The 22232-nt window shown below is 38.4% G+C and overlaps 1 protein-coding gene and 1 pseudogene across 3 annotated transcripts; both read left to right on the plus strand.

The window, feature by feature from the left end:
* Window positions 1-212: 212 nt before the first annotated feature.
* Window positions 213-19852, plus strand: MED6 (mediator complex subunit 6). 3 transcript variants are annotated; one of them, XM_068964607.1, is made up of 8 exons: window positions 213-235; window positions 5654-5813; window positions 6878-6969; window positions 8259-8345; window positions 8613-8747; window positions 10139-10254; window positions 19025-19052; window positions 19514-19852. In XM_068964607.1, exons 1-8 carry the CDS (start codon window positions 214-216, stop codon window positions 19642-19644), a joined length of 771 nt encoding a protein of 256 aa, XP_068820708.1. In that variant the 5' UTR covers window position 213; the 3' UTR covers window positions 19645-19852. The 3 variants fall into 3 exon arrangements, with proteins under 3 accessions (XP_068820708.1, XP_068820710.1, XP_068820711.1); XM_068964609.1 differs by having other exon boundaries at window positions 8259-8341; window positions 8639-8747; XM_068964610.1 differs by having other exon boundaries at window positions 8259-8341; window positions 8639-8747; window positions 19522-19852.
* On the plus strand, window positions 15215-17819 carry LOC138073460 (proteasome subunit alpha type-2 pseudogene; annotated as a pseudogene).
* Window positions 19853-22232: the final 2380 nt, after the last annotated feature.

Here is a 22232-nt window from a genome sequence, read left to right on the forward strand (position 1 = left end):
TCCCCTCCTCCCCTCCCAACTCCGTCTCCTAGCCCCGCCCACTCGGTCTCAGTCCCGCCCTCTCCCCGTCGCCGCTCCACCCCCTCTTCTGTCCGCCTCGCCCTCTTTTGGTTCCTCCTCGACGTTCTTCCGCTCTGCAGCCTGCCTCTTTCGTCTCTGAGTTGTGACGTTTTCTCTGCGCCGGAAGAAGGGCCTGAGAACACTTTCGGAGTTATGGCGGCGGTGGATATTCGAGGTAACCTGTGTTATCATCCTTTGTTTTCTGATTGTCTGGGGCCTGGTTTAGGGATTTATAGCTCTTGAGGGCAAAATACTGGTTCCTTTGTGATATCTGCCAAGCTCTTTTGATTTTTTTTTTTTCTGAACAACTCGAAGCTCAAATCTGGCGGAAAACTGCCTAGATTTTCGCAGTTGTTCAGGAGTCTCTTAGAAACGTTAAAACGAAAGGGCTTGGAAGAAACCCTGGGCTTTGAGCCCTGATAGCTGCGGTGTTGTTCTGCATACGTCTCCATCAGTATTGGTTGGGGCTCTCTATCCGGGTGAAGGAACGGCCTTTGGGTAGAGAAGGGGGTGGGGTAATATGCCGCTGACAGGGTTTGGTTCATCCTTGGAACTTGGCCTGCTGCTGCTGCTAAGTCGCTTCAGTCGTGAATCCCGCCGTCCCTGGGATTCTCCAGGCAAGAACACTGGAGTGGGTTGCCATTGCCTTCTCCAATGCATGAAAGTGAAAAGTGAAAGTGAAGTCACTGAGTCGTGTCCAACTCTCAGCGACCCCATGGACTGCAGCACACCAGGCTCCTCCGTCCATGGGACTTTCCAGGCAAGACTACTGGAGTGGAGTGCCATTGCCTTCTCCTGGGGGCCGCCTTAATCCTGACGTTTAATACTCCTTTTTCTTTATTGACCAAATTGGAGTCTGGCACATGCATTGCAAATATATTGTCATTTATATATTGTCAAAATGTCTAGTGATCTTCAGCATTTCTGAATAATGCTTACTATATGTTTTTCTTTCATTATAAGTGAGACTATCAAGCACCTCATTTCATTACTTGCTTGTTGTCTGAGAGCTTTGTTAGGGCCACGTCAACACGCTCTCGCTTGCAATTGAATAAAAAATAAAAAGTCTATCAGACTGTTTAGTTTTCATAACTTTAGACTTCCCTGGTGGCTCAGCTGATAAAGAATCCACCTGCAAAGGGGGAGAATTGGTTCGATCCCTGGGTTGGGAAGATCCCCTGGAGAAGGGAAAGGCTACCCACCCACTCCATTATTTTGGCCTGGAGAATTCCATCACTGTATAGTCCATGGAGTCACAAAGAGTCGGACACGACTGAGCGACTTTCAGTTTCACTTTTTATTTAGATTTGTTAAAGCCTCTAAGGCAAAGACTCTAAGGTGGGAATGTGTCTGGTGTGTCAGAAGAGCAAGGATGCTAGTATGACTGAAGCCGAGTGAGTGAGGAGGCCGGAAGTAGAGGCGGTCAGAGAGAATTGGTGGCCTGGTCATCTAGAAATTGTAGGCAGTTGTAAGGGCTTTGGCTTTTCCTCTGAGTAAAAACGGAGAACCACGGGAGGGTTCTGACCAAAGAGGATGAACATAATGTAACTTACTTTTTCTTAGGGTCACTTTGGCTGCTGAGAACAGTGTAGGAGGGCAATGGTGAAATTAGGGAGGCTAGTTAGAAGGCCATTTTTGTAATGAATGGGGATTTGGGGATAGCTCAGACAAGGGTGGTAACTGCAGATGGCAAGAAGTTGTTGGAGTCTGCTTGTTTTGGTAGTGTATTCTCTTTATTGGGCTGTGGTCTTAGGTAGTTTCTATGTGGGAGAGCTAAGGTATTCTATTTTACAGCCACACACCACCCAGTTAACTATTTTGTAGATGAACATCTTTGGATACTGGAGTATGTGTCAATTTATGACCAGTAGAGTAATTTATCCTTAGCCGTTAATCATGAATTAATGAGCTTTTTCTAACTCTTACCAGTCAGATCCTGTGCTAGTTTTGATTAGTAACCCACAGCCCCAGTTTCTTAAAAAGTCAGCATTTAACAGGAACACATTTGTGTTTGTGGGTTATTAATAATTAATAATTGAAGTATATAGAAACTGCTCTGAGAACATAGAGAAAGAAACCATTATTTCTACCTTGGAAACTGGAGAAAGACTTTGTGGAGATTAGTAACATTTGAAATGAGTTTAATCTAACATGACCCTTTGAATTTTCTGGTAAACCTATACCCTTTTGAGAATGAAAGAGGTTTCTATTTTTTCCATAAAAGTGTATAAACTAGAAAAAAAAGAAAAAAGAGGCCCAAACTAGGACACCTTTGGTTAAGCTAGAAATAAGGTCAGTTGTATTGATCTTAAATGAAATTGACTACCAGCAGTACCACCATCATCTTCATAATTGACACTGAATTTTTACAGTGTACTAAACCTTTTACATACATAATAATACCTGTTTTATAGATGAGAGAAGTGAGGCATGAGGAGGTTAACTCGCCTGCTGTCTTATAGTTGTCAATACTTTTTCCTTGTGCCATTCTGCTGTGTGATGGTGAATTGTGGGCAGTGAAGTAGGAATACTGGCGCTAGATTGTGAAATGCCATGTTAAAGAGTTTGGACCTTGTTCTTTTAGACTGTAGATGCACTGCCGTTCTTTAAGTAAGAAGATTAAAGTAATAATTAAATTTTGCATAGACTATCATGATGTATTATGCAGCTCTCACTGAAAAATGTACAAGTTGGGCTTCCCCTGTGGTCGAGTAGTTAATAATTTGCCTGCCAATCCAGGGGATACAGGTTTGATCTCTGGTTTGGGAAAATTCCACATGCCACGGGGCAACTAACTAAGCCCATGCGCCAGGAAGCCACTGTAGTGAGACGCCGATGCACTGCAGCGAAGCGTAGCCCCTGCTCTGAGCAATTAGAAAAAGCCCACTCTCAGCAACAGAGACCCAGCAGAGCCAAAAATAATCAACCAATCAATTTTTTTTTTTAATGTGTAAGTGGCATTTTTAAGGCTGAATAGGATTGAGAGAAGATCTGGAGACAGGAAGCCCCGTAAGGAGGCTGCTGTCCAAGTGACACTTGGAAGATTAGATGTGATACTGGCAAAAGGAACGGAGAAGAGGAAATGAATTTGATTAGACTACCTCTTCTACAGGACAGCACTCATTGTTCTACTGCTGCTGCTACTGCTGAGTCGCTTCAGTCGTGTCCGACTCTATGCAACCCCATAGACGGCAGCCCACCAGGCTCCGCCGTCCCTGGGATTCTCCAGGCAAGAACACTGGAGTGGGCTGCCATTTCCTTCTCCAGTGCATGAAAGTGAAAAGTGAAGGTGAAGTCGCTCAGTCATGCCCGACTCCTAGTGACCCCATGGACTGCAGCCCACCAGGCTCCACCATCCATGGGATTTTCCAGGCAAAAGTACTGGAGTGGGGTGCCATTGGCTTCTCCGATTGTTCTACTAGTGGTCTCCAAATCTGTGGTATCAGCCCTAGCTTCTCTCAGAAATTCTCCTGACTCAGTATTTTGATTTTGAGGCAGCCGAGTGTAGAGGTGTGTGGGCTCTGGAGCTGAGCTGCCTGGTTTCAAATCTCAACTCTACCATTTAGTGGTTCTGTGACCTTGACGAGTTAACCTTGCTGTATTTCAGGTTTTTCTTTTATAAACTAATATTAATAATAGTACCAATCTTGAGTTATTGGGTAAAGTAGTGTCTGTACTGTTAGTGTTCAAAAGTGGTAAATACTGTTCTCTGTATTTATTTCCAGGTCATACTCACCTTACTTTTTATCTTTGACTAGTTTACTAAATGAAGAAAATATGATATAAAATTGCTGATCAAGAAATAGCCAGATGAAGAAAATTGTAGAGAGAATTTACTGAACAGTCTCTTGGATAAGATGACATTTGTAATTTTTCCTAATTCTGAGAGTCTGATTCCATATGTAAACTCAGTGTATTCAAGCCAAATTCATTACACCTTCATAAATCATTTACTGGTTCCTAAGCTCGCTGACTTTATAATTGGTCATTCAGAAAATTGTCTCTTTTCCCCCCTAAAAAATGTTTGTTTTTATCTTGCTGTATATTGCCATTGCCTTCCACTAGGTCCTCATCACCTCATGCTCATATCATTAATGCTCCATGATTGTGGAGAGGAAGAATCTATAATTATACATTTATTTGCTTTTGCAGATTATTTTTCTGCCTATGCTGAAATGATCTGTGATACTATAACGGTTTGTCAATAACTTTTAACACCATATAAACATAGTTACTATGTAAAGGAGAAACCAACCTCAAATTGTTCTTCTGCAAATGCTTTTATATGATTGTTCCTAAGTAAAAAGAAAAGTGTGAGAAAGTTGCTTTAAGGAAAACAACTTTAGTAACTGGACTGTAGTGTTTAAAGCTGAAAATAATGATTATTTTTAGTTGTTTTTCATTGGAAAACCTTTCTCTTTTTGAAAATGTTTTTTCCTGGCCTGTTAAATATTTGTTTATGGCATGGTCCGTTTATGATGGGCCATCTCAGTGGTCTCTACTGATTATTTGGTCGTTAACATGCTTCATCTATTCTTCCTCCTTCATTTTATAATGTGCACAGCATGTTTTACCTTTGTGTAATTGCTTTTTCAATTTGATTCGTTTTCCTCTAAATTGCTTGTCACCTTGAATTAGGTCTGACTTCTTTATAGATGCCAGAAATAATTACAGTTTAGAAGAGATTGAAGTTTTCAGTTCTGCCTCCTTCAACCAGTATTATATAGGCAGTTTGACATCCATGACTTAACACCTAGTGGGATTTGGTACTGTCAGTGTTATGAAACATTGTAGCTGTTAACCAGTAAAAGCTCAGTTAAAGCTGTCTAGCCCTACTTTGCATGTCTGTCTTTTTCTTTTTCCATTTTGAACAATTTAAGGTTTAATTCTTTAAAATATGACATTGTATGGCTGTAATTAAGGGCATTCAACTTTTCATTTGCCCCTTTTACAACATTATTGTCTCATCTATAATAATAGCTTCCTAACTTATTTCTGTCTCTTTAATTGGAAGGTCTCAGACTAGTGGCAGTGGATGTGTTTTCTTTGGCATGAGTATTGTTTGAAAAATTTTGAATTAGTTGCCAACATTATAAAAACTCAGGATTTCCAATAAAGACTTCTCTAGATTTCAAGTCTTGTAACTTCTTCACCTAGACCTTTAATCATGTATTTTTATATTTCCCTCCCTTTGTATTTACATTCTCTCTGCTTGGAATTGCTTTGCTTCTCTTTTCTCCATGGTGAGCCTCTATTTATTCTTTAACATATCGTGTTAAAACTCACCTGCTAAAACCCACCTTCTCCTCACCCCAGGAAAACTCATTTCTGTTCCCTCAGGTGAGGTATTCTGCTCGCTCCACTGTGCTCCCGTAACATACTTAGTGACATCTTTATTGTAGTTCTTAATGTGCGTTGTCATTGTTTTCTTGCATACTTACCACTTCTGTTAGACTGTGAGGGTAGATAGTTTAGGATCCATGACATTCTTAGGGTCATAGTGCCTCCTCTGTTATATGCATAATAAATGTTTGTTGGATTGGATTTTTTTTCTCTTTTCTCATCCTTTATCATTTTGTTTCTTTTTTTGAAGATAATCTGCTGGGAATCTCTTGGGTTGACAGTTCCTGGATCCCTATTTTGAACAGTGGAAGTGTCCTGGATTATTTTTCAGAAAGAAGTAATCCTTTTTATGACAGGACATGTAATAACGAAGTGGTCAAAATGCAGAGGCTAACTTTAGAGCACTTAAAGTAAGTTATTAGTAAGAAGGTAGCATCTTTGCCAGCTACAGATTTTGTAATGAATATTTCTTTCCAGCTGTGGATCATGAAGTACAGAGTAGAAGTTTTGGAAGAACCGGAGTTTTGTTTGTACCAGTTTGACATGCAAAGGAATTATTAGTAGTCACTTGTAACCTAGGAAGTCTTTTCTTTATAACTTCCTATATTATAGTCCATTTAAAATGCAGTAGATATAGATGTCATTGATTTTAACAATGCAGCTCTGTTGTCCTTAACCAGGTAACTGTATTTATTATCTCCTCTACATCTAATTTAATGTCTTAAACCATAGTGCCGTTTATAGAAATTTTTTTTGTATGACAAGTTAAATTTTAGCCATACAAATACAAAGCAAGATTCTTCAGACTTCAGATGCTAAATAATTAAGAATTTATTACTGATACAAAAGTTTCTGAAACAACTGTGTAATAGAGTTTTTCATCTGTCAGCTAAACATGGGGAGCGTGGATTCCAGGTAATTAAATTTCTGGTGTTTTAAATAGCTTTCGTTGTGAGGTAAATATTTATGTTTACTGAAGCATCTTGATGTTGCTTTTAAATGTAGTATGTCAGAAGAAAATTTTTTGGAGGTGAGGATAAGGTTTGATGTTTTCTGTTTGGGTAGAATATGTAGTAGAGATATATAATTAAGACAGATATAGTGTTCATGTATATCTTTATGTTTTATGTATATTTGTAGATCTCTTTGTTCAGGAAGCATCATGGGTATTTTAGTTGCCTTTTTTGAAATGTAAGTTCAGTGTACTTTCATGACTGAAAATAATCTAACGTAAGTTCATCATGAATTTTTATAGAGAAATTTTATTGTTGTTTAAAAACCAAATCTTACTTTATCTGTGCTCCACCTTCTTGGGAAAAACAGCCAGTTTAATGAACAGCCAATTTTTAATATCACACATAGGCAGTTTTATCCTATTTACAGTGTTGCTCTGCTTTTATATAATAATTGAATGTTCTGCAGAATTGTTTGTAGGGCATTCATAGATCTCTGAATTTTTGCCTCCTGTTTTCAGTCAGATGGTTGGAGTGGAATACATCCTTTTACATGCTCAAGAGCCCATTCTTTTTATCATTCGGAAGCAACAGCGGCAGTCCCCTACTCAAGGTAAAATGTGTAAACTTCAGGTATTATTTTCTTCGTAAAATACCATGATATATTGACTCCTGAGCTGTATGTTCTTATGTTTTGGATTGGCTTCTGTTTTAGGGGTCTGTGGGAATCCATGTGTAGGCTTCCCATGCTTTCCCTTCTGTGAGGGGCCACTCCAAGTCCACCCTCGCTCCAGTAGTGAAATGCACCCCCATGTGCATAAGATGTCTGCTCAGGGAAGACCCTTGGAGACTCTTGAGTCCAGAATTTTTATTGAGGGCTGATCGTGTAGACATCCTCTGCCTGTCAGAAGTCTAGTCTCTCAGAAGGAAATCATGTCTAATTCCTGGTAGATGCAGTTGCGCCAGATTCATGAAAGATCAGTTGAAAACCCTCATCGACACATTGAACCAGAAGTCTTTTTTGGGTTATGTTACCAAATAAAAACTTGCTTTAGAAATCGTATGGAGAGTATAGAGTTCAGACTTGATTTTGAATCAAAGAGCTAGTCACTCATTCCAGAGATGATCAGCTACATCTCCTAAATCACATGCTCTCTTCAAGACCTTTGAGAACAGCGTTCACCCTGGTGTTGATTCCAGAGAATGACTTTGCTAATGAAGTTGTGTTCCAGAGTCAAGAATCCAAACTAACTTTCATAATCAAAGATCAGAGTCCCTCCCCAGGGACACAGTTTACATGATGGAAGGATTCCAGGTACAGAAGTGACCCACGATGACACCAGCCTCACTAGCAGCTGTTTTATTCCTTAGAACCTTGGACTGGAGCACAGAGCCAAGTTCAGTGCGTCTGATATCTTCATCCTGGACCCTAAATCTCTCGTGCTCTAAGGTCTTATTCCCCAAAGTGTGGTTGACTGACAGCAGCATTGGATCACTTAGGAATTTGTTAGAAATGCATTGTCCTTCCTTACTACTCAGAGTCTAATTTTAACAAGATACTCAGATGATTCAGATGATCAGTAAGTTTAAGAAGCACTGCTCCTGGAGCAAAAGTTAGCACACTTCTGTGGTGGTCCACATTACAAAGACGAAGTATTTAGGCTTTGTGGGCCTCACGGTCTCTGAGACTACTCCACTAGTGCTGTAGCAGCCTTAGATAATGATGGAAATGAAGGGGTGTGGTGATTTTTCTATATAACTTTATTTACAAAAACAGGAATTGGCAAATCCCACCTTAAGCTTTAATATGGGAAAAGGTCAAACTTTATTCTTAAGGAAGTATATTTAGCAGTTTGTGTGCATAGCTGTATTAATAAGCATTTGTTTCTCCCACTGCTTTAGTTATCCCACTGGCTGATTACTATATTATTGCTGGAGTGATCTATCAGGCACCAGACTTGGGGTCAGTTATAAACTCTAGAGTGGTAAGTGTCTTTACATTCTTTAAACATTACAGAAAACTTCTAGCTGACCTACCTTGCTTCTAAGAATTAAACAGGAACTCTTCTCCCTTGGAATAAAGTGTTGACCATTAGAATGTCTTAAGCATTGCTTCCTGTGGGCCAGCTCCATGTTCAAAGTATATACAACAGCCCCAGATACATAGTGATTCAGGTTCTGAAAAACAGAAGAATTACTGTCTTTGCACATGTAATACTGTAGTTACTTTGTAAATTATGGATGACTGATGAAAAGTTCAAAATTGGTTTTCCCTTTATCAGCTTACTGCAGTGCATGGCATTCAGTCAGCTTTTGATGAAGCTATGTCATACTGTCGATATCACCCTTCCAAAGGGTATTGGTGGCACTTCAAAGATCACGAAGAGCAAGGTAGGTGGGACACCTGGACCCTCCTAAAACACTTTTTGTTACTTGGAGGATGAAGCTGTTTTTCTTTCGAAAAATGGCTATCAGTGATTTCTTGGTGTGTTTTACCTCTTATAGGAAGATTTCATAGGATGATAACATTGTCAGAGCTAGGTTTCCTGTAACTAGATGTGGTAGTCATAGCATTCCCTTAGCAACAGCAGGCATACATTTTAATCTCTTTGGTAAGTGACATCTTTGATAAGTTGATTCAAGGTTTTAAAATATTTAGAAAACATAAGGGAAATCAATGATGAAGAAAGAGTAATGATGATATTTCCTTCTTACTTAACTCTTGAGTCATCTTGAAGCCTGGAACCTAAATCTGAGTCTTTGAACCAGGGGAGATGCTCTGAAAGCCATATCTCCAGATGATTACCAGTCTGTTTCTGATTTTTCCATATTAGCACCTGTTGTGATGCCAGGTGTAGTTTCCATAGCTGCTAATCCACTACTTGATCTGTACCATATTTTGCCAATAAAAATACTTCTAGAAACATATCCACAGCAGTATACCTATATTCTGCTTTTCTCTTTAGAGAAATAGCAACTTAGGATGAATTACTATGGAAAAGGTAGCCTTGAAATAAAATTCAGACCCGTGGAATAAAGGGTCTTTGAGATGTAGTTGTATTTATTCTTGATAGTAGGTGCTGGCAACAACATTTGACTTAGGAAAGTTTGCATGAGTTGAATAAACTTCTCCCAAGAGCTCTTTCCCCTAATGAAGTATTTGAAGTAAAACTTAACAGGAACTCTTCCTTTAGAAACAACCCACCAGCACATTCCCCTCCCAGGAAAACTCCCACACATGATTAATTTCAGAATTTCTCTTGTAAGTTCTTTTCTCTCTTCATGATCTTTTGTTGTCTGGTTTGTCCTGATTTTTAGTGGATTATAGTCTTCATAATTGAGTATGGTAACTTAAGTTTATGAAAATTACATTTTCCATTTGTGCCTATTAGGTTTTGTGGGAAAAACAAATTTAATACACTTAAAGTAAACATGAGATAATTTCAGACGTAATCAGAATGTGTTAGGTAATTATGGAAAATGTAGCCTTAAAGTTTTTCATAATTAAATAATTATGAAAACGTAAGAACAGTGTCTGTCCATGCTAAAGTTGACATATCTTTAAAAGATATGTCAGCTTTATAAATGTTAGAATTTTAACCTTATTTCAGAGTTTCAGTGCTTCTGTCCTTCTGCTATGTTTAATGTATTTGGGGGGATTGCCTTTGGAATAGCAGCCACTAAAAAAAATGAAATTTGAATATATTTGTGGCAGACAAAGATTTGTAAAAATAAGGCATCAAAGTAATTAGTGTTTTGATTTGGACTTCATATTTTAATAGATAAAGTCAAACCTAAAGTCAAAAGGAAAGAAGAACCAAGCTCTATTTTCCAGAGACAGCGTGTGGATGCTTTGCTTCTAGATCTTAGACAAAAATTTCCACCCAAATTTGTGCAGGTAATGAGAATGCATGTGGTTAATTTTGATTCAACACTTTTTCTGACATTTTGATTTTTAAGTAAGAACTGTTTCGGATGTGATCTAAACATATTGATTTCCTCATTAGTTAAAAATTGTGAATCAAAAGAAAGTTTTTCAAGGACTTAATGGGAGAAATGGGTAAAGGGAATCTAATTAATACTGTTCTGTGCTCTTAAGTTTAATTCCTCATGGAATCCTCACAGACTGTGAGGCCTGCTTATAGATAATATATTCAGAAGGTTGCCGAAAGTGTTGGTAACAAAACTAGAATTTGGAACTCATGCTGTCACTCTGTATACTACCTTCTAGCCTGAATATAGTGGATATTTAAGTCGTTAAATTAGAGAATAGTTTAAACTTTTGTAACACAATAGCACTTTTGATGACAAATGGAGGAGGTAAGAGTAAAAATAAATAGGCTTATGTCGTACTGGTGTTGAAATTAAAATGAATTCTATTATGTTATTTTGGGTATTTCAACAGCAGTAGCAGGTCTACTGAAAGAGCTTTGGCAGAGAAGTAGGTGTGAAATGGAATATGTGAACATGTTATTCTTATGATTTGTCTCAGCTCTTATTTGTCTTTACAGGATTGTATACACACAAGGTCATAGATGGGCTTCCCTCATAGCTCAGTTGGTAAAGAATTGGTTTGCAATGCAGGAGACCTGGGTTCGATCCCAGGTCAGGAAGATCCCCTGGTGAAGGAAATGGCAACCCACTCCAGTATTCTTGCCTGGAGAATCCTATGGACAGAGGAGCCTGGTGGGCTACAGTCCATGGGGTAGCAAGAGTCGGATACAACTTAGATACTTAGACTTAAGATCATAGATACTGTTTTTCTTGTTGAGGGCCTATTTAAGAGATTTTCAAGGGTAGTTTCTGATTGAGATTTTTCACACCCTGAGATGACTTTAGAACAGACCTCCCCTTCCCCCTTCTTTGACTCTACTGGATGAAATGTGCTATTGGAATGGTGATACGGTACTGAAGGGAGCAGAGGCCCAGTTGGAACTCAGAAAAGTCAGTTTAGAGAAATCTCATTAATTACACTTGAAGATGAAACAGTGTCTGTTGAATAAATAAATCAGTGAATTACAACTGTATGTAAGATAATGAGTAGTGACTACAGAGTGTAAGAGATTAGGTGTGGTTGACCATTCATTCTGTGGGTACATAATATATACTAGGAATGTTGGAGGCAGAACATCTAGAACCACACAGTACAATAGACCCTCAGCACGTGTGACTATTGTGCATTTGAAACACACTTAGTCCATGTTGAGGTGTGATATGTGTGGAAGACATACTGGGTTCAAGGACTTAGTACATAAGAATATGTATAAAATATCTAGTTTAAAAATACTGGTTATATGTCTAGGACACTATTTGAAATACATTTGGTTAAAAATATTAAAGTTCATCTGTTTCTGAAAATGTGATTACTAGAAAATTTAAAATTACATATATAGTTGCATTTGTGGCTCACTTTTTTTTTGGCATTGCTGATTGAGAAAAGGGAAATAGAAAATGCAAAACAAGAAACAAGAAAATGATGAAAATAGAAACCAAGAAAATCCCTTGTTTGTTCTTTTGCTAATTTCCTGAGGTGGAAAGTTATGTTTTCTGAGATCTTTCCTTCTTTTTAATGAAGGGTTTTATCACTGTAAACGTCCCTCTTAGTACTTCTTTTGCTGTCCTGTAAGTTCTGATATGTTACGTTTTCAATTTCATTTTTCTCCATATAATTTCTGATTCTCCTTCTTTATTCCTTCTTTGGCCTATTGGTTGTTCTGGAGTGTGTTGTTTAACTTCCACTGATAGAGACTAGAAAAATAATAGAAAAGAATCAATGGTACACCAGAAACTAACACAACATTTTAAATCAACTATACTTCAATTTAAAAAACAAGCAAACAATAAAAAGGGAAAGGAACTAAGAGCTGGTGTTTTCAAAAGATAAATTGACTAAATTTTAGCTAGACTAACAAAAAAAAACTCAAATAAAATTTGAGACATTACTACTGAAGCCACAGAAATAAAATGATCATAAGAGACTACTCTAAACAGTTTATATGCCAAGAAATTGGATAACCTATAAGAAATTCCTTGATACATGACCTACCAAAGACTGACTCATTAAGAAATAGAAAATCCGAACAGACCAATAATGAGTAAGGAGACTGAATCAGTAATCTTAAACCTCCCAACAAAGAAAAGTCCAAGAAGAGATGACTTCATGGGTGAATTCTACCAAACATTTAAAGAGAATTAACACCATTCTCAGACTCTTCAAAAAAACTGAAGAGGAGCGAACACTTCCAGATTCATTTTATGAGGCCAGCATTGCTCTGATACCAAAGACACAGACACTACAAGACAAGAAAACTGCAGACCAATATTCCTAGTAAAAATAGGTGCAAAAATTCTCAATGAAATACTAGCAAATTAAGTGCAGTAGCCCATTAAGAGGATCATATATCATGATCAAGTGGGATTTATCCCTGGGATGCAGAGATAGTTGAACAAACCAAAATCAATCATTATAGTACACTACATTATCAGGATGAAGAATAAAAATCCCACAATCATCTCAATAGATGCAGAAGAAGCAGCTGGGAAAATTCAGTATCCTGTTAGGATGAAAACAAAGGTATGAAAGGAACATACCTCAACATAATAAAAGCCATTGTAACAGACCCGCAGCTATCATATTCAGTCGTGAAGAACAAAGCATTTTCTCTTAGGATGAAAAACAAGACAAAGATCACATTCTCCATACTTCTATTCAACACAGTATTAGAAGGCCTAGCTAGAGAAATTAGGCAACAAAAAAATAAAGGGATTCAAATAGGAAAGGAGTAAAATTGTCTGCTTGCATAGCACAACCTATGGCTCCATTAAAAAACTGTTAGAACCAATACATGAATTCAGTGAAGTTTCAGGATATAGAATCAATACCCCAAAATCAGTTGCATGTCTGTATACTAACAACAAAGTATCAGTAAAAGTAGCAAGAAAATTCCATATAAAATAACATCAAACAACACTCGGGGATAAACTTTTTATTATCAACTTTATTGAGATATAACTGGTGTACAATGTTGTGTAAGTTTTAACATGTACAACTTGTTGATTTGATACACATATATTGCAAAATGATTTCCGCCATAGCATTAGCTAATACCTCTGTCATGTCACATAATTACTATTTCTCTTTTATGGAGAGTTCATTTAAGTTTTACTCTCTTGTTCAGTTACTCAGTCATGTCTGACTCTTTGCAAACCTGTGGACTGCGGCACGCCAGACTTCCCTGTCCTTCATTATCTCCTGGAGTTTGTTCAAACTCTTGTCCATTGAATCAGTGATGCCATCCAACCATCTCATCCTCTGTTGTCCCCTTCTTCTCCTGCCTTCAGTCTTTTGCTGCATCAGAATCTTCCAGTGAGTCACCTCTTCACGTCAGGTGGCCAAAGTATTGGAGCTTCAGCTTCAGCATCTTCCTGATGAATGTTCAGAGTTGATTTCCTTTAGAATTGATTGGTTTGATCTCCTTACTCTTAGCAACTTTCAAATATATACTACAGTAATATTAGCAGTAATCACCAAGTTGCACATTAGATTCCCAGACCTTATTTCATCTTTTACCTTTGACCAGCATCTCCCTATTTTCCCCACTCCCTCAACCACTGGCGGGAACCACTCTGTTCTCTCTGAGTTTGAATATTTTAGATTTCCACATATAAATGATACCATATTTGGCTTTCTCTGTCTGACTTATTCAACACTTAGTATAATGCTTTCAGTTCATCTGTTTTTTCACAAATGGGAGGATATCCTTTCTCACAGCTGAATAGTATTCCAGTGTGTGTGTGTATCACAGAAGTCTCTCTCTCACACACACACACATCACATCTTTATCCTTTCTGTTGACAGATGTATAGGTGGTTTTCTGTATCTTAATTTTTGTGAATAATGCTTCAGTGAACGTGGAAATGCAGGTATCTGTTCAAGAACTTGTGTTTATTCCCTTTGAATATATACCCAGAAATGGGATTGCTGGGTCATATGATAGTCCTGTTATTAATTTTTAGGGGAACTTCCATACAGTTTTCTATAGTAGCTATACTAGATTTCCACCACTAGTGCACAAGTGTTCCTCCCCTCCTTTTTTTTTTTTTTAAATATTCTCACCAGTTCTTTTTTTCTTTTTTTAATTGGAGTGTCATTGCTTCACAGTGCTGTGTTGGATGATTAGTGATGTTGAGCACCTTTCATGTATCTGTTGGCCATCTGTGTGTCTTTTTGGAAAAATACCTATTCAGGTCCTCTGCCCAGTTTTTAACTGAGTTGTTTGTTTTATGCTGTTAACTTGTATGAGTTCTTTATATATTTTGGATATTAACTTCTTATCAGATACGAGATTTGCAAATATTTCCTTCCATTTTGTAGATTGCCTTTTCATTTTGTTGATGATTCACTTTGCTGTGCAGAAGCTCGTTGGTTTGATGTATGTAGTCCCACTTGTTCATGTTTGCTTTTGGTGTCATACCCAAAAAGTCATCACCAAGACTAATGTCAAGGAACTTACTGTCTATTCTTTCGGGAGTCTTATGATTTCAGGTCTTACATTCAAGCCTTTAATCCATTTGAGTTAATTTTTGTGTGTGGTGTCAACTGACCATATAAACATGGGTTTATTTCTGGGCTCTCTATTTTGTTCCATTGCTCTGTATCTGTTTTTATTCCAATACCATACTGTTTTGGTTTCTGTGGCTTTGTAATATAATTTGAAATCTGAGTTATCTGTACTCCCACATTTGTAATTATTGTGAATATTTTAGCATTATTCACAATAGCCAAAATCTGGAAGCAGCCATAATGTCCATCAACAGATGAATGGATAAAGAAACTGGGATAAGACCTTTGGGTAAAGATGGCAGAGCGTGGTTATAGCTTTTTACTGACAACATTCAGCCTGTCTGGTAAACTTGTCCAAATAGATTATGCTTTGGCTGCTATAGCTGGAGGAGCTCCTTCAGTGGGAATTAAAGCTGCAAATGGCATGGTCTTGGCAACTGACGAGAAACAGAAATCCATTCTGTATGATGAGCGAAGTGTCCACAAAATGGAACCATCACCAGGCATATAGGTTTGGTGTATAGTGGCATGGGCCCAGATTACAGGATACTTGTGCACAGAGCTCGAAAACTAGCTCCACAGTACTATTTCGTTTACCAAAAACCCATTCCCACAGCTCAGCTGGTCCAGAGAGTAGCTTCCGTGATGCAGGAATACACCCAGTCAGGTGGTGTTCACCCATTTGGAGTTTCTTTACTTATCTGTGGTTGGAATGAGGGATGGCCATATTTATTTCAGTCGGATCCATTTGGAGCTTACTTTGTCTGGAAAGCCACAGCAATGGGAAAGAACTATGTGAATGGGAAAACTTTCCTTGAGAAAAGATACAATGAAGATCTGGAACTTGAAGATGCCATTCATACAGTCATATTAACCCTAAAGGAGAGCTTTGAAGGGCAGATGACAGAAGATAGTACAGAAGTTGGAATCTGCAACGAAGCTGGATTTAGGAGGCTGACCCCAGTTGAAGTTAAGGATTATTTGGAAGCAGCTGCTTGCAATGCAGGAGACCCGGGTTCGAGCCCTGGGTTGGGAAGATCCCCTGGAGAAGGCAATGGCAACCCACTCCAGTACTCTTGCCTGGAAAATCTCCAGTACTCTTGCCTGGAAAATCCCATGGATGAAGGAGCCTGGTAGGCTACAGTCCATGGGGTTGCAAAGAGTCAGACATGACTGAGCGATTTCACTTATTGCATAATAATGCAAATAATTAAGTGACTGAAAATCTAGAACTTCAGATAACTTCTCTACTTAAACATGTTTAAAGTATCTTTTGTTTTGCAGACTTTTTGCATACTTATTTCTACATTGTTTGATGGACTGATGTTTTTAAAATGAGACTTATAAATCATAATAAACTCTTAAATTAACTTCCCCCCCCAAAAAAAAACCTGTGGGATAGACATACAGTTAAATATTATTCAGTCTTAGAAAAAGAAGGAAATTGTACTATTTGTGATATCATGGATGAACCTGGGAGATAATTGTGCCAAGTGAGATAAGTCAGTCACCGAAGGATGAATACTGTATGGTTTCCCTTATATGAGGTATCCAAAGTATTCATAGTCAGACTTACAGGTGCAGAAAACATTATAGTGGTTTCAAGAGGATGAAGGAAGAGGAAAATAAGGAGTTGTAAAAAGGATGTAGTTACAGCTCTATAAAGATGAATAAGTTGTAGAGATAGGCAGCTGTATAACATACTGCTTATAGTTGACAGTATGGTGTTGTGCATTTAAAAACTTGCTAAGAGGGTGGATCTCATGTTGAGTGTTCTTCAGTGCACATACACAAACACACACAACTCCAAACTAAAGGAGCAAAAGGAATCTTTTGGAGGTGATGGATATATTTATTACCTTGATTGTGATGATGTATCACAGTATATGTATATGTCCAGACTCACCAAGTTGTGTATATCAAATATGTGCCATGTTTTTGCATGTCAGTTATACTGCAGTGTAGTTGTAAAAAAAAAAAAGAACCAGAAAATACTCTGAAGTTTGATTACTTTTACATGTTTTATGAAGGAAAGAGTGGTGAAATATGAGACTTAAAAATTGGATTAAAGTCATATTTAGAAGAACTTTATATGCTCCACAAAGGAGTTTATTGTTAACTCTATAGTCCAGTGTTCAGTCACTATTTTAAACCCATAACCCAAGAGTCATATGGGATATACTGTTTTGTTTAAACAGTGAAAACGCAGCAATGTGTTTGTGATATTTCTGCCCCAGGAAGTCTGTTAGAGACTTGGTGCCCAGGTTTCGGGAGGTTTTTCAGGCGCCCTTTACCTAACACGTGGGCTTCTCGGGTGGCACTAGTGGTAAAGAACCTGCCTGTGAATGCATGAGACATGAGATGTGGGTTCAGTCCCTGGGTTGGGAAGATACCCTGGAGAAGGGCCTGGCAACCCACTCCGGTATTCATACCTGGAGGATCCCATGGGCAGAGGAGCCTGGCGGACTATAATTCATAGAGTGGCTCAGAGCTGGACACAACTGAAGGGACTTAGAACCCACGCACCTAGCACATACCAAAATTCCACCACACTCTTTGAAGGAAGCAAAAACAGCGTTGTAAATACAGTCAAGGCATAATTAACTGCCGTTATCAGTTAGGAAATGGTGGGAACCCTCCTGAAATCCAAGTTTCCAGATACCATCAAAGGCCAACCTTGCAAGTTGCCCTTTTAAGGATCGAAGCCTCAGGCCTTCTGTGTTAACCTTTTCTGTACAGTGGGTAACAATGGGGAATTCAGTTTTGGGCTTATTAAGTGTAGTGGTTCCCAGAACTTGTAGTTGGAATGGGTTGGTAGGCAGTGGACAGCCTGACTCTGGAGCATGTGATAACAGAAAATTTTGATGCCTTTATTCGTAGGAATAGAAAAGAAAGCTTAGGGAGGGCATGTAAATTCAGAAGGAAATTCAGAAAACCAACAGAGGTATTGCCAACTGCCAAGTCACTTCAGTCGTGTCTGACTCTGTGCGACCCCATAGATGGCAGCCCACCAGGCTCCCCTGTCCCTGGGATTCTCCAGGCAAGAACACTGGAGTGGGTTGCCATTTTCTTCAATGCATGAAAGTGAAAAGTGAAAGTGAAGTCACTCAGTCGTGTCCGACTCTTAGTGACCCCATGGACTGCAGCCTACCAGGCTCCTCCGCCCATGGGATTTTCCAGGCAAGAGTACTGGAGTGGGGTGCCATTGCCTTCTCCGAAATAGAGGCATTAAGTGTTCTAAAGAACACTTTTATTCTGAGATGACAGGGAAGTACAGAGAAGTATTTTTCATGTATGTATGTCTGCATGTAAAAGTATTAGAAGTTTGAAGGTCGATAGAAGGGAGAGAGTTTGGGATGTTCACACCTTCCTTGGCTGATGGTGAAGGGTAGGTTGTGAGCCTTGAGGATGAAGAAGGAGCGGGGGAGGAGGAAAATGATTTAAAGCATTTAAATTGGGTAGTGAGATCCCAGAGACGACAGGGCCCACTCAAGTAAAAGAATTGCCGTGCTGAATGAAGGATCTGACCTTGTTCCTGACTCCTAGTGCCCCCGTCATTTTTTCCTGCAGTTTGATTTCTAATAGCGCACTCACTCAACAGAAGTCTTATATTCAGAGAAAAATACCTCTATTTCTTTACTTCCAATACCTGCCAGCTTTAAAAATCAGTCATCCAGATTTCATTCTGCTTACTTAAAGCTTGTTTCCCCTAAGCAAGTAAGTCTATGGAGTTTTGAAAAGCTCCATTATTCCCTCTCATTGGATTCTCCTTAGCTACTTTTTAAAAATATTGTAGCCTCAGTGCAGACACAAAGGACTTTGTTGATGTTCAAGGTTTTTCTCTTTTTAAAATGTTTGATTCTTTTGTTGTAGTTTTACATTTGTGTCTTTTTGGAACTGGGGGATAAGAAGTAGAAAATAAGTTTACTTTTTATGGTACATGGATAGTAGTTCTTCTTCATGAAGTCATTTATAATATAATTTGCATGCAAGTATAATTTTAATGAAAATTATGAGGTCAAGAAGACGAAAGCTTTGCTAACGTTCCCTGTTTTTTTTCTCCTTTTCCTCCACCTCCCTCCCCTATTCTTTCTTAAAATTACAGCAAAAGTCTGGAGAAAAGCCGGTCCCAGGTATGGTTCATCTGATAATTCTTATTAAACTTGAAATAATAATAATGACAACATGTGAGATGAATGGTCATTTTGTCCTTTTAGACTTTCTAATGGTAATTTGTTACTCCTAACCTTTATTTTGCTTTGCTGGATTGCCAAAAGATGGTGCTTTTGTGGTAATTATAGTAGTATTTAAAAGATGAATTAGAGTGGGATGAATAGATATTGAGGAAGTGTGGAAAAGCTGAGGTGATCTGAGGTTGTATCATAATTTGCTTGTATTACCAGGTTTTGGGTTTTACCAGGTAAAATGAATTGGTTCTTAAACATCTGCCTGATGAAACAGCTAAATCTAGAACTTGGGATAAGTAGTTTAAATGAATTTGAGAGTCTGAACCATTCACGTTAACCATTGTCTAAACTGGTCTCATCCCTCCACCCACCATCCCCTCCAAAAAATATCTGCTTTTGATGTCTAGTGGATCAGACAAAGAAAGAGGCAGAGCCTCTACCAGAGACTGTAAAATCTGAGGAGAAGGAGACCGCAAAGAATGTGCAACAGACAGTGGGCACTAAAGGCCCACCTGAAAAACGAATGAGACTTCAGTGAGTATTGGAGAAGAGAGAAGCTGGCAAGACTCCTCTTGTCCACGGTTTACCTCATTATTGTGACAGGCTCTTGAACTTTAAAATTCTTTGTCACAATCATTTGTATAGAATGTGCTTATTCTTTAAGAAAGGATGTTAAGGATGCTCATGCTTTCAACCTGAATATTTTTAATGTATCTTTTGTAACCTTTTCCCTTCTGGACTTAAGCAGCTTCCTGTCTCACATGTTTACTGCTATATATGTTTAAAAACAAAATAAAGGTGTTTGCATAAATTACTGTATCTTGACTCCCTCCCCCCCACCATTTTCCCTCTGAAATACTTCCAGGTACATTTTGCAAACACAAAGGATTTTTGTTAAAGTAGTAACTAAGCTGATTTTCTATTCTTAGTTGCATATTCCTCAGTATTAAAATAGTAAAGTTACTGAAAATGTGAAAGATAAAGGGAAAACAACCTTATTCATCAAAACCACTGTCCCACAAATACCGTAGCAATGTGTGAATTTTCCTTGTCTCCTTTTTCTCTGTATAGATTCTTCTTTTTTTTTTTTTTTGGCTTCACTGTGTGGCATGGAAGCATGGAGTCTTAACCACTGGACCACCAGGAAAGTTCCTGTGTGTAGATATTTTTAAAACCATAGTTTGTAATTTTTCTCTTCATACTGTTTTGCTTTATCATGGTTTGTCTGTTGCAAGCACTGTGCCATGGTTACTTAGTTTTTATAGACTGTTCATAGTCTGTTGACCGAATAGTTCCTGTGAATGATTGTCTCTGTTTTCTTAAACTCTCCCTGTGTTGCACTCAAGCTTTTCCCAGTCTGCATTGTTTAAATAAGACTGTAGTGATTTCGGGGCTTTCCAGGTGGTGGTAGTGGTAATGAGCCCGCCTGCCAATGCAGGTGAGATGCAAGAAACACAGGTTTGATCCTTAGGTTGGGAAAGTCTCCTGGAGGAGGACTCAGCAACCCATTCCAATATTCTTGCCTGGAGAATCCCAGGAACAGAGGGGCCTGGCAGGCTGCAGTTCATGTGGTCGCACAGAGTTGGACACGACTGAAACTACTTAGCACACACACACACAGTGATTACATTTAGCATTTATTTCCTTAGTATAGACTCCCAGCAGTAGAATCACTAGAATCTGTACTTTTTTTTTTGCTGTTAGTCCATATTGCCAGGTGGTTTTTCTCAAAAGTTTTGCTGTTACTACTGTAACAGCAAAATATGAAAATACTAACTTCTCCAGAATCTCGCTAACACTAAGTATTGTACACATTTTTAGTGCAAAGTAACAAAAAAATGGTGTTTCATTATTTTAAGTGGTTGAATAATTTAATTTTCTGAATTGTGTAAGATTTTTTAATTTTGACAATTTCAGGCTTATAGAAAAGTTACAAATAATTGTAGAAATAGTACAAATAATTTCTCCATATATACCTTTTCCCCAAGTTCCTCGTGTATTAACATTTTCCATGTTTGTTTATTCTTCAATCTTTGTCTCTCTCCGTGTCTCTCAGTCCTGCTGTCTCTCTCTCTCTCTGTATATGTGTGAATGTGTATTATTGTTTAGTTGCTCAGTCATGACCAACTCTTTTGCAGTCCCATGGACTGTAGCCCACCAGGCTCCTCCATCCATGGGATTTTCCAGGCAAGAATACTGGATTGGGTTGCCATTTCCTTCTTCGGGGGATCTTCCAGACCCAGGGGTGAAGCCTGCGTCTCCTGCATTGGCAGGTGAATTCTTTACCACTGAGCCATCAGGGAAGCCCCGTGAGTGTGTATGCATATGTATAATACATATATACACCTCTTATTCTGAATTGAGAGACAGCTGCAGTCATGATACCCATTTCCCCTGAGAATTTTAGTGTACATTTCCTAAGATCAAGGACATTCTCTTATGTAGTCTTGGCACAGTTATCAAAATTAAACCAGTATGATACCATTATCTAATCTGTAGATCTTTTTTAGGTCTTGTTAGTGGTGCCAAGAATGTCAGCAAAAGAATATCCTGAATTGTACATTAGATTTAGTTGCCTTGTCTCTCTAGTCTGCTTTAATCTGGAACAGTTCTTTAATCTTCCTTGTTTTTCATGACTTGATATTTAAAGAGTTTGGGCCAGTTATTTTGTTGAATGTCTCTTAGTTTGGGTTTGTTTGATATGTTTGCATAATTAAATTCACCTCATGTACTTCTGTTAGGAATACCATGGAAAAGATGCTTATGGAGCCATGAGCTGTCTATTTGTTCCATTGCTGGTGATGTTAACTTGGAATACTTGGTTAAGGTAGTGTTTGTCAGGTACTCCACTGTAAAGTTAGAATTTTTCTTTTCATAATTTTAAGTATCATGAGGTGGGGGTAGGGGGTGGGGGAGTAGTTTGAGGCTCTGTAAATACCATGTTATTCCTCAAAACTTTACCCTCCGGCAGCTTTCATTGATCATTCTTACCTGAATCATTTATTACTATTAGGGTTGCCAAATGGTGGTTTTCTAATTTCTTCTTTCTTTCTGTGTTTATTACTTGGCTTTCTGTTATAAATAAGAGCTGCACCCGCACCCTCCCCCCCAGTACTTACTTGTTTA

The sequence above is a fragment of the Capricornis sumatraensis genome, chromosome 2, assembly GCF_032405125.1.
Source record: "Capricornis sumatraensis isolate serow.1 chromosome 2, serow.2, whole genome shotgun sequence".
Lineage (NCBI taxonomy): Eukaryota > Metazoa > Chordata > Mammalia > Artiodactyla > Bovidae > Capricornis > Capricornis sumatraensis.